This window comes from Bombina bombina, chromosome 4 (genome assembly GCF_027579735.1).
Source record: "Bombina bombina isolate aBomBom1 chromosome 4, aBomBom1.pri, whole genome shotgun sequence".
Lineage (NCBI taxonomy): Eukaryota > Metazoa > Chordata > Amphibia > Anura > Bombinatoridae > Bombina > Bombina bombina.
In genome coordinates, this window is record NC_069502.1 from 1224863962 (window position 1) to 1224883107 (window position 19146).

Here is a 19146-nt window from a genome sequence, read left to right on the forward strand (position 1 = left end):
TTAAGTGCTTGAACTCTGTCCATAACCTCCTCATACGAAGATTCTTTATTGAGCGACTTTTCTAGTTCTTCGAACCAGAAACACGCTGCCGTAGTGACAGGAACAATGCATGAAATTGGTTGTAGAAGGTAACCTTGCTGAACAAACATCTTTTTAAGCAAACCCTCTAATTTTTTATCCATAGGATCTTTGAAAGCACAACTATCTTCTATAGGAATAGTAGTGCGTTTGTTTAGAGTAGAAACCGCCCCCTCGACCTTGGGGACTGTCTGCCATAAGTCCTTTCTGGGGTCGACTATAGGAAATAATTTCTTAAATATAGGGGGAGGAACAAAAGGTATGCCGGGCCTTTCCCACTCCTTATTTACTATGTCCGCCACCCGCTTGGGTATAGGAAAAGCATCGGGGGGCACCGGAACCTCTAGGAACTTGTCCATCTTACATAATTTCTCTGGAATGACCAAATTGTCACAATCATCCAGAGTAGATAATACCTCCTTAAGCAGTGCGCGGAGATGTTCTAATTTAAATTTAAATGTTACAACATCAGGTTCAGCTTGTTGAGAAATTTTTCCTGAATCTGAAATTTCTCCCTCAGACAAAACCTCCCTCCTGGCCCCTTCAGATTGGTGTGAGGGTATGTCAGAACAGTTATCATCAGCGTCCTCTTGCTCTTCAGTGTTTAAAACAGAGCAATCGCGCTTTCTCTGATAAGTAGGCATTTTGGATAAAATGTTTGCAATAGAATTATCCATTACCGCCGTTAATTGTTGCATGGTAATAAGTATTGGCGCACTAGATGTACTAGGGGCCTCTTGTGTGGGCAAAACTGGTGTAGACACAGAAGGGGATGATGCAGTATCATGCTTACTCCCCTCATTTGAGGAATCATCTTGGGCAATATCATTATCTGTGGCATCATTGTCCCTACTTTGTTTGGACACTATGGCACAATTATCACATAAATTTAAATGGGGAGAAACCTTGGTTTTCATACATATAGAACATAGCTTATCTGATGGTACAGACATGTTAAACAGGCTTAAACTTGTCAACAAAGCACAAAAAACGTTTTAAAATAAAACCGTTACTGTCACTTTAAATTTTAAACTGAACACACTTTATAACTGAATATGTGAAAAAGTATGAATTAATTGTTCAAAATTCACCAAAATTTCACCACAGTGTCTTAAAGCCTTAAAAGTATTGCACACCAAATTTGAAAGCTTTAACCCTTAAAATAACGGAACCGGAGCCGTTTTTACATTTAACCCCTATACAGTCCCAGCTATCTGCTTTGCTGAGACCCAACCAAGCCCAGAGGGGAATACGATACCAAATGACGCCTTCTATAAGCTTTTTCAGTGGTTCTTAGCTCCTCACACATGCATCTGCATGCCTTGCTCTCCAAAAACAACTGCGCATTAGTGGCGCGAAAATGAGGCTCTGCCTATGACTAGAAAAGGCCCCCATCTGAAAAAGGTGTCCAATACAGTGCCTGTCGTTTTTTTTAAAACAATCCCCAAGATTATAATAACTATTAAGAGTTATAATCTGCAAAATATGCTTAGCAAGTAATCGTTTTAGCCCAGAAAAATGTCTACCAGTTTTTTAAGCCCTTATGAAGCCCTTTATTCTTTTACTTAATCTAAGAAAATGGCTTACCGGTCCCCATAGGGGAAATGACAGCCTTCCAGCATTACATAGTCTTGTTAGAAATGTGGCCAGTCATACCTCAAGCAGAAAAGTCTGCCAACTGTTTCCCCCAACTGAAGTTACTTCATCTCAACAGTCCTGTGTGGAAACAGCAATCGATTTTAGTAACGTTTGCTAAAATCATCTTCCTCTTACAAACAGAAATCTTCATCTCTTTTCTGTTTCAGAGTAAATAGTACATACCAGCACTATTTTAAAATAACAAACACTTGATTGAAGGATAAAAACTACATTTAAACACCAAAAAACTCTTAACCATCTCCGTGGAGATGTTGCCTGTGCAACGACAAAGAGAATGACTGGGGTAGGCGGAGCCTAGGAGGGGATCATGTGACCAGCTTTGCTGGGCTCTTTGCCATTTCCTGTTGGGGAAGAGAATATCCCACAAGTAAGGATGACGCCGTGGACCGGACACACCTATGTTGGAGAAATTGCATGCTCTTTCTGAATTACACAAGAAAAAAACATAATTTATGTAAGAACTTACCTGATAAATTCATTTCTTTCATATTAGCAAGAGTCCATGAGCTAGTGACGTATGGGATATACATTCCTACCAGGAGGGGCAAAGTTTCCCAAACCTTAAAATGCCTATAAATACACCCCTCACCACACCCACAATTCAGTTTAACGAATAGCCAAGAAGTGGGGTGATAAGAAAAAAGTGCGAAAGCATATAAAATAAGGAATTGGAATAATTGTGCTTTATACAAAAAAAAAACCAAAACCACCACAAAAAAGGGCGGGCCTCATGGACTCTTGCTAATATGAAAGAAATGAATTTATCAGGTAAGTTCTTACATAAATTATGTTTTCTTTCATGTAATTAGCAAGAGTCCATGAGCTAGTGACGTATGGGATAATGATTACCCAAGATGTGGATCTTTCCACACAAGAGTCACTAGAGAGGGAGGGAGAAAATAAAGACAGCCAATTCCTGCTGAAAATAATCCACACCCAGAATAAAATTTTTAATGAAAAAACATAAGCAGAAGATTCAAACTGAAACCACTGCCTGAAGTACGTTTCTACCAAAAACTGCTTCAGAAGAAGAAAACACATCAAAATGGTAGAATTTAGTAAAAGTATGCAAAGAGGACCAAGTTGCTGTTTTGCAAATCTGATCAACCGAAGCTTCATTCTTAAACGCCCAGGAAGTAGAAACTAACCTAGTAGAATGAGCTGTAATCCTTTGAGGCGGAGTGTTACCCGACTCAACATAGGCATGATGAAATAAAGATTTCAACCAAGATGCCAAAGAAATGGCAGAAGCTTTCTGATCTTTTCTAGAACCGGAAAAGATGACAAATAGACTAGAAGTCTTTCGGAAGGACTTAATAGCTTCAACATAATAATACAAAGCTCTAACAGCATCCAAAGAATGCAATGATTTCTCCTTAGAATTCATAGGATTAGGACATAATGAAGGAACCACAATTTCTCTACTAATGTTGTTAGAATTCACAACCTTAGGTAAAAAATTCAAAAGAAGTTCGCAGCACCGCCTTATCCTGATGCAAAATCAGAAAAGGAGACTCACAAAAAAGAGTAGATAATTCAGAGACTCTTCTGGCAGAAGAGATGGCCAAAAGAAACAAAACTTTCCAAGAAAGTAATATAATGACCAAAGAATGCATGGGTTCAAAAGGAGGAGCTTGAAGAGCCCCCAGAACCAAATTCAAACTCCAAGGAGGAGAAATTGACTTAATGACAGGTTTTATACGAACCAAAGCTTGTACAAAACAATGAATATCAGGAAGATTAGCAATCCTTCTGTGAAAAAGAACAGAAAGAGCAGAGATTTGTCTTTCAAGAAACTTGCGGACAAACCTTTATCTAAACCATCCTGAAGAAATATAAGTCTTCCAGACTCTATAATATATCTCTCTAGATACAGATTTACGAGCCTGTCACATAGTATCAATCACAGAGTCAGAGAAACCTCTTTGACCAAGAATCAAGCGTTCAAACTCCACACCTTAAAATTAAGGTTTTGAGATCCTGATGGAAAAAAGAACCTTGAGACAGAAGACTGGTCTTAACGGAAGAGTCCACAGCTGGCAAGAGGTCATCCGGACAAGATCCGCATACCAAAACCTGTGAGGCCATGCTGGAGCTACCAGCAGGACAAACGAGCATTCCTTAGAATATTGGAGAATACCCTTGGAAGAAGAACTAGAGGCGGAAAGATATAGGCAGGATGACACTTTTAAGGAAGAGATAATGCATCCACTGCCGCCGCCCGAGGATCCCTGGATCCGGACAGATACCAGGGAAGTTTCTTGTTTAGATGAGAAGCCATCAGATCTATTTCTGGGAGTTCCCACATTTGAACAATCTGAGGAAATACCTCTGGGTGAAGACCATTCGCCCAGGTGCAACGTTTGGCGACTGAGATAATCCGCTTTCCAATTGTCCATACCTGGTATATGAACCGCAGAGATTAGACAGGAGCTGGATTCCGGCCAAACCAAAATTCGAGATACTTCTTTCATAGCCAGAGGACTGTGAGTCCCTCCTTGATGATTGATGTATGCCACAGTTGTGACATTGTCTATCTGAAAACAAATGAACAACTCTCTCTTCAGAAGAGGCCAAGACTGAAGAGCTCTGAAATTGCACGGAGTTCCAAAATATTGATCGGAAATCTCACCTCCTGAGATTCCCAAACCCCTTGTGCCGTCAGATACCCCCACACAGCTCCCCAACCTGTAAGACTTGCATCTGTTGAGATTATAGTCCAGGTCGGAAGAACAAAGAAGCCCCCTGAACTAAACGATGGTGATCTGTCCACCATGTCAGAGAGTGTTGTATAATCGGTTTAAAGATATTAAGTGAGATATCTTTGAGTAATCCCTGCACCATTGGTTCAGCATACAGAGCTGAAGAGGTCGCATGTGAAAACGAGCAAAGGAGATCGCATCTGATGCGGCAGTCCTAAGACCTAAAATTTCCATGCATAAGGCTACCAAAGGGAATGATTGTGACTGAAGGTTTTGACAAGCTGAAATCAATGTTAAACTTCTCTTGTCTGACAAGGACAGAGTCATAGACACTGAATCTATTCTAGAAACCTAAAAAGGTTACCCTTGTCTGAGGAATCAAGGAACTGAATGGTAAATTGATCCTCCAACCATGAACTTGAAGAAACAACACAAGTCGATTCATATGAGATTCTTCGAAAATGAGAAGACTGAGCAAGTACCCAGATATCGTCCAATAAGGAAATACCAAAACCCTGTTCTCTGATTACAGAAAGAAGGGCACCGAGAATCTTTGAAAAAAATTCTTGGAACTGAGGCTAGGCCAAACGGTAGAGCCACAAAACTGGTAATGCTTGTCTAAAAAGAGAATCTCAGACACTAAAAGTGATCTGGATGAATCGGAATATGCAGATACACATCCTGTAAATCTATTGTAGACATATAATGCCCTTGCTAAACAAAAGGCAGGACAGTCCTACAGAAACTGAATGTTGTTATCCTTACATAACGATTCAAAATTGATAGATCCGGAACTGGTCTGAAGGAATTGACCTTCTTTGGTACAATGAAGAGATAAAATAAAACCACAGCCCCTGTTCCAGAACTGGAACTGGCATAATTACTCCAGCCAACTCTAGATCTGAAACACATTTCAGAAATGCTGAGCCTTTGCTGTGTTAACTGGGACACGGGAAAGAAAAAAATCTCTTAGCAGGAGGCCTTAACTGAAGCCAATGCTGTACCTTTCTGAAACAATGTTTTAAAACCAGAAATTGAGAACGGAATTGATCAAAATTTCTTTGAAGAAAACGTAATCTGCCCCATACCAGCTGAGCTGGAATAAGGACCGCACCTTCATGGGTACTTAGGAGCTGGCTATAGGTTTTCTATAAGGCTTGGATATATTCCAAACTGGAAATAGTTTCCAAACTGATACCGCTCCTGAGGATGAAGGATCAGGCTTTTGTTCCTTATTGAAATTTACCTTAGATTTTTTATCCTTTGGTAAAAAAGTTCCCTTCCTTCCAGAAACAGTTGAAATAATAATTTATTACCCTGGAAAGAAAAGGAAAGCAAAGTAGACTTAGAAGACATATCAGCATTCCAAGTTTAATCCATAAAGCTTTTCTAGCTAAAATAGATATACCTGACATCAACTCTAATGATATCAAAAGATGGTATCACCAATAAAATTATTAGCATGTTATAGAATAATAATAATGCTATAAAATTATGATCTGTTACTTGTTGCGCTAAAGCTTCTAACCAAAAAGTTGAAGCTGCAGCAACATCCGCTAAAAATATAGCAGGTCTAAGAAGATTACCTGAACATAAGTAAGCTTTTCTTAGAAAGGATTCAATTTTCCTATCTAAAGGATCCTTAAAATGAATTACTATCTACCGTAGGAATAGTAGCACATTTAGCAGGAGTAGAGACAGCCCCATAACCTTAGTGATTTTGTCCCAAAAACTCTAATCTGTCAGATGGCACAGGATATAATTGCTTAAACGTTTAGAAGGAGTAAAAGAATTACCCAAATTATTCCATTCCCTGGAAATTACTTCAGAAATAGCATCAGGGACAGGAAACACTTCTGGAATAACTACAGGAGATTTAAAAACCTTAATTAAACGTTTAGATTTAGCATCAAGAGGACCAGAATCCTCTATTTCTAATGCAATTAATACTTCTTTAAATAAAGAACGAATAAATTCCATCTTGAACAAATACAAGGATTTATCAGCATCAACCTCTGAGACAGAAACCTCTGAACCAGAAGAACCATTATCAGTATCAGAATGATGATGTTCATTTAAAAATTCATCTGAAAAAAGCAAAGTTTTAAAAGACTTTTATGTAAACTAGAAGGAGAAATAACAGACATAGCCTTCTTAATGGATTTAAAAAATAAAATCTCTTATGTTATCAGGAACACTCTGAAAATTAGATGTTGACGGAACAGCAACAGGTAATGTAACAGTACTAAAGGAAATTTTATCTGCATTAATAAGTTTGTCATGACATGCAATACAAACAACAGCTGGAGAAACAGATACCAAAAATTATAGCAGATACACTTAGCTTGATAGCTCCAGCACTAGACAGCGATTTTCCTGTAGTATCTTCTGACTCAGATGCAACGTGAGACATCTTGCAATATGTAAGAGAAAAAAACAACATATAAAGCAAAATTGATCAAATTCCTTAAATGACAGTTTCAGGAATGGGAAAAAAATGCCAAAGAACAAGCTTCTAGCAACCAGAAGCAATGAAAAAATAAGACTTAAATAATGTGGAGACAAAAGCGACGCCCTTATTTTTTAGCGCCAAATAAGACGCCCACATTATTTGGCGCCTAAATGCTTTTGGCGCCAAAAATGACGCCACATCCGGAACGCCGACATTTTTGGCGCAAAATAACGTCAAAAAATGACGCAACTTCCGGCGACACGTATGACGCCGGAAACGGAAAATAATTTTTGCGCCAAAAAAGTCAGCGCCAAGAATGACGCAATAAAATGAAGCATTTTCAGCCCCCGCGAGCCTAACAGCCCACAGGAAAAAAAAAGAGTCACATTTTTGAAGGTAAGAAAAAATGATTAATTCAAATGCATTATCCCAAATATGAAACGGACTGTCTGAAAAATAAGGAAAGTTGAACATTCTGAGTCAAGGCAAATAAATGTTTGAATACATATATTTAGAACTTTATAAACAAAGTGCCCAACCATAGCTTAGAGTGTCACAGAAAATAAGATTTACTTACCCCAGGACACTCATCTACATGTTTGTAGAAAGCCAAACCAGTACTGAAACGAGAATCAGCAGAGGTAATGGTATATATAAGAGTATATCGTCGATCTGAAAAGGGAGGTAAGAGATGAATCTCTACGACCGATAACAGAGAACCTATGAAATAGACCCCGTAGAAGGAGATCACTGCATTCAAATAGGCAATACTCTCCTCACATCCCTCTGACATTCACTGCACGCTGAGAGGAAAACCGGGCTCCAACTTGCTGCGGAGCGCATATCAACGTAGAATCTAGCACAAACTTACTTCACCACCTCCATCGGAGGCAAAGTTTGTAAAACTGAATTGTGGGTGTGGTGAGGGGTGTATTTATAGGCATTTTAAGGTTTGGGAAACTTTGCCCCTCCTGGTAGGAATGTATATCCCATACGTCACTAGCTCATGGACTCTTGCTAATTACATGAAAGAAATTTGGGTACAATGTCCCTTTAAGATAAAAATAGCCACCGGGAGAAACTTAGGCACCATAAAGAACGAGAGTGAAAATAGTACTACCACTGACAGGTAGCATCTTAGCCCAAAAACAAAACGATTTGGATGTAATCAACTGAACCAGCCACAAAAACACTTTACCCTCCTGAGTTCTCTATACTCAGATGTAGATATAAGCGCTTAGCCCAGTGCCTACATAGTAATTGCTGTCACAGGGTCCTCCTTCTTACAGAAATGAAGCTATGTCCCCTGAAATATAACAAAGTGCTCCACTCCTCTGAGATCTTCCCAGACCCAGAATAAAAGTTAGCACTTACCTTGAACTCTGCCCAACAGCAGGGCAGCTCAGCAGGTTTAGGAGTTCCTCTCCCTCCCATAGCCCTGTGGAAAATGATAAAGCCTGAGTTAAGTGTGTTTAGGCCATCAGAATAACGGCAGCATAAATGTATGGGAGGCGCAGTGAGAATTATGTCCCACAAGTTCCCATTGCTCTAAAGCCACCAATAGCTCTACTGTAGAGACTGATATGGACTACGGCTACACCCTAGGACAAAGTAGCACACTCTGGAACTACTTTAAAAATAATAAACTCTTGATTGAAGAATCTAATCTAACACCTCACTTTACCTCTTCCTATCACTAACGTAGGCAAAGAGAATGACTGGGGTGGGAGGAAAGGGAGGAGCTATTTAAAGGGACAGTCTAGTATAAATTAAACTTTCATTATTCAGATAGGAATTAATTTTAATCAACTTTCCCATTTACTTTTATCATTAAATTTGCTTTTTTCTCTTGGTATTCTTAGTTTAAACTAAACCTAGGTAGGCTCATATGCTAATTTCTAAGCCTTTGAGGGCTGCCTCTTATCACATGCTTTTTAAATCTATTTTTAACACAAAGAGACAGAAAGTACACGTGGGCCATATAGATAACACTGTGTTAAGGCACAGGGGGTTATTTAAGATTTAGCACAAAACAATGCTAAATTTAAGACAATAGATGATAAACAGTCACAGTCATGTGATCAGGGGGCTGGAAGAAGGTTCTTAGATACAAGGTAATCACGGAGGTAAAAAGTATATTAATATAACCGTGTTGGTTATGCAAAACTGGGGAATGGGTAATAAAGAGATTATCTATCTTTTAAAACAATGCAGCATACACATTACAGATAAATCACAACTGTTATCTTCACCTGATCTTGAGTGGACAGTGCAGATTTTCCAGGGAAGGTCTTGCTGCATCCAATTGATTTGGGCAGCTGCCGAGGTTTGATTGGCTCATCCTCTATCCCACGGCACAGTAAATAGAGCCAGGACCTGCACAAATAAAACCAAATACTCGTTTGAGATACCTGGCACTGTCTGTAAAAGCAGATTTATGTATGTACAAATCAGCATGACATGGGGTCCTTTTATACTTTCCTTCCGATACTTTTGCACACTACCCAACACAAGGCCGAGTAGTACTTCAGTATAAAACCACCCTTATATCACATAGTGTCCTTACTGTCGTAGACAAACCATATCAATGCTCAACTTAAATCTTACAAACAAAATAAAACACAAACGGACATTTTTTAATTTGCCAGTAGACCTTAGTATATGAAATGACAGCACATTACGGGATTAATTCCTCTTTATATCCAAGAGAGAAACTTGTGACTCATGATCCTACCTCCCTCTGTGAGATTCTCCTACTGCCTAGATGACAAGGAAATAGGATGTCTCACACAAATCCCATTTAATTTTTATCATCAAACCTTTAGCCGGAATACTTGACTTCCCTTCTGTTTGCGCCTATGACTCCTGACTGTATCTGACCTCGGTCTTAGCTGTCTTCTGGACCATTGCCCTTCTGCTTCCTTCAAGTGTAAAACCCTAGCCTGCGTGACTATACCTTCCAACTTATGCTCAATTATTTCCAAAGCTCTATCCATGCTACCTGGGTCAATTTTGCTCAAATCCTAACTAAGAAATTGGGATGACACTTAGGACCTGCCAATTTCCTCAGAAAAATAACCAGACCAAGTTACAGTGAGCACACGCATATAACTCTCTCAAATATGCAGAGGCACTCCTCTCACATTTGCTGTCGTACTACACAGATGTCGCGTACCTACCCCGTTTTGTCCCCGAAGTGACTCTGCAGGTGCGATTCACTAAATTGGGTCAGCTGCCCCATGTTCTCCACCCCGAGGATCTTGCTGACAGATAGACCCAACTTTCCTCCAAGGTGGCGGCTGATTAAAGGAAAAAGCAATGACTGCGTGAGAACTACAAGCTATCATAGAATGTCTCCTGCTGCGCACAAGAACTGACTGTCAGTAATAGTCTAAACAGGAGAGAGAATGCGCTGCAAGTGGTAAGGGAGCTGCACCACATCCTTCAGCAATCATATGTACCCAAGCAGGATATAGATATATATACATTTTTATTTATATTCAGGAAGTGCAGATGCATTCAGATTGCAAACTAACAAGCACCCACCACCCTGCACAGGTACTCAAAACACAGCAATGAGAGCCAACAGGCACACAACCTGCACAGGCACTCAATATATAGCACAGACAGCTAAAATGTGCCCCCCACCCTATACAGACACCCAATATACAGCACAGACAGCTAGAAGGTGCCCCCCACCCTATACAGACACCCAATATACAGCACAGACAGCTAGAAGGTGCCCCCCACCCTATACAGACAGCTAGAAGGTGCCCCCCAACCTATACAGACACCCAATATACAGTACAGACAGCTAAAAGGTGCCCCCCACCCTATACAGACACCCAATATACAGCACAGACAGCTAGAAGGTGCCCCCCACCCTATACAGGCACCCAATATACAGCACAGACAGCTAAAATGTGCCCCCCACCCTATACAGACACCCAATATACAGCACAGACAGCTAGAAGGTGCCCCCCACCCTATACAGACACCCAATATACAGCACAGACAGCTAGAAGGTGCCCCCCACCCTATACAGGCACCCAATATACAGCACAGACAGCTAAAATGTGCCCCCCACCCTATACAGACACCCAATATACAGCACAGACAGCTAGAAGGTGCCCCCCAACCTATACAGACACCCAATATACAGTACAGAAATCTAAAAGGTGCCCCCCACCCTATACAGACACCCAATATACAGACAGCTAGAAGGTGCCCCCCACCCTATACAGACACCCAATACACAGCACAGACAGCTAAAAGGTGCCCCCCACCCTATACAGACACCCAATATACAGCACAGACAGCTAGAAGGTGCCCCCCACCCTATACAGGCACCCAATATACAGCACAGACAGCTAAAATGTGCCCCCCACCCTATACAGACACCCAATATACAGCACAGACAGCTAGAAGGTGCCCCCCACCCTATACAGACACCCAATATACAGCACAGACAGCTAGAAGGTGCCCCCCACCCTATACAGGCACCCAATATACAGCACAGACAGCTAAAATGTGCCCCCCACCCTATACAGACACCCAATATACAGCACAGACAGCTAGAAGGTGCCCCCCAACCTATACAGACACCCAATATACAGTACAGAAATCTAAAAGGTGCCCCCCACCCTATACAGACACCCAATATACAGACAGCTAGAAGGTGCCCCCCACCCTATACAGACACCCAATACACAGCACAGACAGCTAGAAGGTGTCCTCCACCCTATACAGACACCCAATATACAGACAGCTAAAAGGTGCCCCCCACCCTATACAGACACCCAATATACAGCACAGACAGCTAGAAGGTGCCCCCCACCCTATACTGACACCCAATATACAGCACAGACAGCTAAAAGGTGCCCCCCACCCTATACAGACACCCAATATACAGCACAGACAGCTAGAAGGTGCCCCCACCCTATACAGACACTCAATATACAGACAGCTAGAAGGTGCCCCCCACCCTATACAGACACCCAATACACAGCACAGACAGCTAGAAGGTGCACCCCACCCTATACTGACACCCAATATACAGCACAGACAGCTAGAAGGTGCCCCCCACCCTATACAGGCACCCAATATACAGCACAGACAGCTAGAAGGTGCCCCCCACCCTATACAGACACCCAATATACAGCACAGACAGCTAGAAGGTGACCCCCACCCTATACAGACACCCAATATACAACACAGACAGCTAGAAGGTGCCCCCCACCCTATACAGACACCCAATATACAGCACAGACAGCTAAAAGGTGCCCCCCACCCTATACTGACACCCAATATACAGCACAGACAGCTAGAAGGTGCCCCCCACCCTATACAGGCACCCAATACACAGCACAGACAGCTAGAAGGTGTCCCCCACCCTATACAGACACCCAATATACAGCACAGACAGCTAAAAGGTGCCCCCCACCCTATACTGACACCCAATATACAGACAGCTAGAAGGTGCCCCCCACCCTATACAGACACCCAATACACAGCACAGACAGCTAGAAGGTACCCCCACCCTATACAGACACCCAATATACAGCACAGACAGCTAGAAGGTGCACCCCACCCTATACAGACACCCAATATACAGCACAGACAGCTAGAAGGTGCACCCCACCCTATACAGACACCCAATATACAACACAGACAGCTAGAAGGTGCCCCCAACCTATACAGACACCCAATATACAGCACAGACAGCTAGAAGGTTCCCCCCACCCTATACAGGCACCCAATATACAGCACAGACAGCTAGAAGGTGCCCCCCACCCTATACAGACACCCAATATACAGCACAGACAGCTAGAAGGTGCACCCCACCCTATACAGACACTCAATATACAGCACAGACAGCTAGAAGGTGCCCCCCACCCTATACTGACACGCAATATACAGCACAGACAGCTAGAAGGTGCCCCCCACCCTATACAGACACCCAATATACAGCACAGACAGCTAGAAGGTGCCCCCACCCTATACAGACACCCAATATACAGCACAGACAGCTAGAAGGTTCCCCCCACCCTATACAGACACCCAATATACAGCACAGACAGCTACAAGGTGCCCCCCACCCTATATAGACACCCAATATACAGCACAGACAGCTAGAAGGTGCCCCCCACCCTATACAGACACCCAATATACAGCACAGACAGCTAGAAGGTGCCCCCCACCCTATACAGGCACCCAATATACAGCACAGACATCTAGAAGGTGCCCCCCCCACCCTATACAGACACCCAATATACAGCACAGACAGCTAGAAGGTGCCCCCCACCCTATACAGACACCCAATATACAGCACAGACAGCTAGAAGGTGCCCCCACCCTATACAGACACCCAATATACAGCACAGACAGCTAGAAGGTGCCCCCCACCCTATACAGACACCCAATATACAGCACAGACAGCTAGAAGGTGCCCCCCACCCTATACAGGCACCCAATATACAGCACAGACAGCTAGAAGGTGCCCCCACCCTATACAGACACCCAATATACAGCACAGACATCTAGAAGGTGCCCCCCACCCTATACTGACACCCAATATACAGCACAGACATCTAGAAGGTGCCCCCCACCCTATATAGACACCCAATATACAGCACAGACATCTAGAAGGTGCCCCCAACCCTATACTGACACCCAATATACAACACAGACAGCTAGAAGGTGCCCCCACCCTATACTGACACCCAATATACAGCACAGACAGCTAGAAGGTGCCCCCCACCCTATACTGACACCCAATATACAGCACAGACAGCTAGAAGGTGCCCCCCACCCTATACAGACACCCAATATACAGCACAGACAGCTAGAAGGTGCCCCCACCCTATACTGACACCCAATATACAGCACAGACAGCTAGAAGGTGCCCCCCACCCTATACTGACACCCAATATACAGCACAGACAGCTAGAAGGTGCCCCCACCCTATACAGACACCCAATATACAGCACAGACAGCTAGAAGGTGCCCCCACCCTATACAGACACCCAATATACAGCACAGACAGCTAGAAGGTGCCCCCACCCTATACTGACACCCAATATACAGCACAGACAGCTAGAAGGTGCCCCCACCCTATACAGACACCCAATATACAGCACAGACAGCTAGAAGGTGCCCCCCACCCTATAAAGACACCCAATATACAGCACAGACAGCTAGAAGGTGCCCCCCACCCTATACAGACACCCAATATACAGCACAGACAGCTAGAAGGTGCCCCCCACCCTATACAGACACCCAATATACAGCACAGACAGCTAGAAGGTGCCCCCCACCCTATACAGACAGCTAGAAGGTGCCCCCCACCCTATACAGACACCCAATATACAGCACAGACAGCTAGAAGGTGCCCCCACCCTATACAGACACCCAATATACAGCACAGACAGCTAGAAGGTGCCCCCACCCTATACAGACACCCAATATACAGCAGAGACAGCTAGAAGGTGCCCCCCACCCTATACAGACACCCAATATACAGCAGAGACAGCTAGAAGGTGCCCCCCACCCTATACAGGCACCCAATATACAGCACAGACAGCTAGAAGGTGCCCCCACCCTATACAGACACCCAATACACAGCACAGACAGCTAGAAGGTGCCCCCCACCCTATACAGACACCCAATACACAGCACAGACAGCTAGAAGGTGCCCCCCACCCTATACAGACACCCAATACACAGCACAGACAGCTAGAAGGTGCCCCCCACCCTATACAGACACCCAATACACAGCACAGACAGCTAGAAGGTGCCCCCACCCTATACAGACATCCAATATACAACACAGACAGCTAGAAGGTGCCCCCCACCCTATACAGACACCCAATATACAACACAGACAGCTAGAAGGTGCCCCCCACCCTATACAGACACCCAATATACAGCACAGACAGCTAGAAGGTGCCCCCCACCCTATACAGACACCCAATATACAGCACAGACAGCTAGAAGATGCCCCCCACCCTATACAGACACCCAATATACAGCACAGACAGCTAGAAGGTGCCCCCCACCCTATAAAGATACCCAATATACAGCACAGACAGCTAGAAGGTGCCCCCCACCCTATACAGATACCCAATATACAGCACAGACAGCTAGAAGGTGCCCCCACCCTATACTGACACCCAATATACAGCACAGACAGCTAGAAGGTGCCCCCACCCTATACAGACACCCAATATACAGCACAGACAGCTAGAAGGTGCCCCCCCACCCTATGCAGGCACCCAATATACAGCACAGACAGCTAGAAGGTGCCCCCCACCCTATACAGGCACCCAATATACAGCACAGACAGCTAAAAGGTGCCCCCCACCCTATACAGACACCCAATATACAGCACAGACAGCTAGAAGGTGCCCCCCACCCTATACAGGCACCCAATATACAGCACAGACAGCTAGAAGGTGCCCCCCACCCTATACAGACACCCAATATACAGCACAGACAGCTAGAAGGTGCCCCCCACCCTATACAGACACCCAATATACAGCACAGACAGCTAGAAGGTGCCCCCCACCCTATACAGACACCCTATATACAGCACAGACAGCTAGAAGGTGCCCCCCACCCTATACAGACACCCAATATACAGCACAGACAGCTAGAAGGTGCCCCCCACCCTATACAGACACCCAATATACAGCACAGACAGCTAGAAGGTGCCCCCCACCCTATACAGACACCCAATATACAGCACAGACAGCTAGAAGGTGCCCCCCACCCTATACTGACACCCAATATACAGCACAGACAGCTAGAAGGTGCCCCCCACCCTATACAGACACCCAATATACAGCACAGACAGCTAGAAGGTGACCCCACCCTATACAGACACCCAATATACAGCACAGACAGCTAGAAGGTTCCCCCCACCCTATACAGACACCCAATATACAGCACAGACAGCTAGAAGGTGCCCCCCACCCTATATAGACACCCAATATACAGCACAGACAGCTAGAAGGTGCCCCCCACCCTATACAGACACCCAATATACAGCACAGACAGCTAGAAGGTGCCCCCCACCCTATACAGACACCCAATATACAGCACAGACAGCTAGAAGGTGCCCCCCACCCTATACAGGCACCCAATATACAGCACAGACATCTAGAAGGTGCCCCCCACCCTATATAGACACCCAATATACAGCACAGACAGCTAGAAGGTGACCCCCACCCTATACAGACAACCAATATACAGCACAGACAGCTAGAAGGTGCCCCCCACCCTATACTGACACCCAATATACAGCACAGACAGCTAAAAGGTGCCCCCCACCCTATACAGACACCCAATATACAGCACAGACAGCTAGAAGGTGCCCCCCACCCTATACAGACACCCAATATACAGCACAGACAGCTAGAAGGTGACCCCCACCCTATACAGACACCCAATATACAGCACAGACAGCTAAAAGGTGCCCCCCACCCTATACAGACACCCAATATACAGCACAGACAGCTAGAAGGTGCCCCCACCCTATACAGACACCCAATATACAGCACAGACAGCTAGAAGGTGCCCCCCACCCTATACAGACAGCTAGAAGGTGCCCCCCAACCTATACAGACACCCAATATACAGCACAGACAGCTAGAAGGTGCCCCCCACCCTATACAGACACCCAATATACAGCACAGACAGCTAGAAGGTGCCCCCCACCCTATACAGACACCCAATATACAGCACAGACAGCTAGAAGGTGCCCCCCACCCTATACAGACACCCAATATACAGCACAGACAGCTAGAAGGTGCCCCCCACCCTATACAGACACCCAATATACAGCACAGACAGCTAGAAGGTGACCCCCACCCTATACAGACACCCAATATACAGCACAGACAGCTAGAAGGTGCCCCCCACCCTATACAGACACCCAATATACAGCACAGACAGCTAGAAGGTGCCCCCCACCCTATACAGACACCCAATATACAACACAGACATCTAGAAGGTGCCCCCCCCACCCTATACAGACACCCAATATACAGCACAGACAGCTAGAAGGTGCCCCCCCACCCTATACAGACACCCAATATACAGCACAGACAGCTAGAAGGTGCCCCCCACCCTATACAGGCACCCAATATACAGCACAGACAGCTAGAAGGTGCCCCCCACCCTATACAGGCACCCAATATACAGCACAGACAGCTAGAAGGTGCCCCCCACCCTATACAGACACCCAATATACAGCACAGACAGCTAGAAGGTGCACCCCACCCTATACGGACACCCAATATACAGCACAGACAGCTAGAAGGTTCCCCCCACCCTATACAGACACCCAATATACAGCACAGACAGCTAGAAGGTGCCCCCCACCCTATACAGACAACTAGAAGGTGCCCCCCACCCTATACTGACACCCAATATTCAGCACAGACAGCTAGGTGCCCCCCACCCTATAATGACACCCAATATACAGCACAGACATCTAGAAGGTGCCCCCCACCCTATACTGACACCCAATATACAGCACAGACATCTAGAAGGTGCCCCCAGCCTATACATACACCCAATATACAGCACAGACAGCTAGAAGGTGCCCCCCCACCCTATACAGACAGCTAGAAGGTGCCCCCCACCCTATACAGACACCCAATATACAGTACAGACAGCTAGAAGGTGCCCCCCACCCTATACAGACACCCAATATACAGCACAGACAGCTAGAAGGTGCCCCCCACCCTATACAGACACCCAATATACAGCACAGACAGCTAGAATGTGCCCCCCACCCTATACTGACACCCAATATACAGCACAGACAGCTAAAAGGTGCCCCCCACCCTATACAGACACCCAATATACAGCACAGACAGCTAGAAGGTGCACCCCACCCTATAAAGACACCCAATATACAGCACAGACAGCTAGAAGGTGCCCCCCACCCTATACAGACACCCAATATACAGCACAGACAGCTAGAAGGTGCCCCCCACCCTATACAGACACCCAATATACAGCACAGACAGCTAGAAGGTGCCCCCCACCCTATACAGACACCCAATATACAGCACAGACAGCTAAAAGGTGCCCCCCCACCCTATACAGACACCCAATATACAGCACAGACAGCTAGAAGGTGCCCCCACCCTATACAGACACCCAATATACAGCACAGACAGCTAGAAGGTGCCCCCCACCCTATACAGACACCCAATATACAGCACAGACAGCTAGAAGGTGCCCCCCACCCTATACAGACACCCAATATACAGCACAGACAGCTAGAAGGTGCCCCCCACCCTATACAGACACCCAATATACAGCACAGACAGCTAGAAGGTGCCCCCCCACCCTATACAGACACCCAATATACAGCACAGACAGCTAGAAGGTGCCCCCCACCCTATACAGACACCCAATATACAGCACAGACAGCTAGAAGGTGCCCCCACCCTATACAGGCACCCAATATACAGCACATACAGCTAGAAGGTGCCCCCACCCTATACAGGCACCCAATATACAGCACAGACAGCTAGAAGGTGCCCCCCACCCTATACAGACACCCAATATACAGCACAGACAGCAAGAAGGTGCCCCCCACCCTATACAGACACCCAATATACAGCACAGACCGCTAGAAGGTGCACCCCACCCTATAAAGACACCCAATATACAGCACAGACAGCTAGAAGGTGCCCCCCACCCTATACAGACAGCTAGAAGGTGCCCCCCACCCTATACTGACACACAATATACAGCACAGACAGCTAGAAGGTGCCCCCCACCCTATACAGACACCCAATATACAGCACAGACAGCTAGAAGGTGCCCCCCACCCTATACAGGCACCCAATACACAGCACAGACAGCTAGAAGGTTCCCCCCACCCTATACAGACACCCAATATACAGCACAGACAGCTAGAAGGTGCCCCCCACCCTATACAGACACCCAATATACAGCACAGACAGCTAGAAGGTGCCCCCCAGCCTATACAGACACCCAATATACAGCACAGACAGCTAGAAGGTGCCCCCCACCCTATACAGACACCCAATATACAGCACAGACAGCTAGAAGGTGCCCCCCACCCTATACTGACACCCAATATACAGCACAGACAGCTAGAAGGTGCCCCCCACCCTATATAGACACCCAATATACAGCACAGACAGCTAGAAGGTGCCCCCACCCTATACTGACACCCAATATACAGCACAGACATCTAGAAGATGCCCCCCA

At 45.3% G+C, this 19146-nt stretch overlaps 1 protein-coding gene across 1 annotated transcript in view; it reads right to left on the reverse strand.

Annotated features, from left to right (window-relative positions):
- Nucleotides 1–19146, reverse strand: part of POLH (DNA polymerase eta) — a 228783-nt gene that overhangs the window by 145764 nt on the left and 63873 nt on the right. The window contains exons 7-8 of the mRNA XM_053712821.1: nt 10071–10190; nt 9144–9267 (exon numbers count right to left, since the gene is read on the reverse strand). Of these exons, the coding sequence (XP_053568796.1) occupies nt 9144–9267; nt 10071–10190 (244 nt within the window). The remainder of the gene's footprint in view (nt 1–9143; nt 9268–10070; nt 10191–19146) is intronic.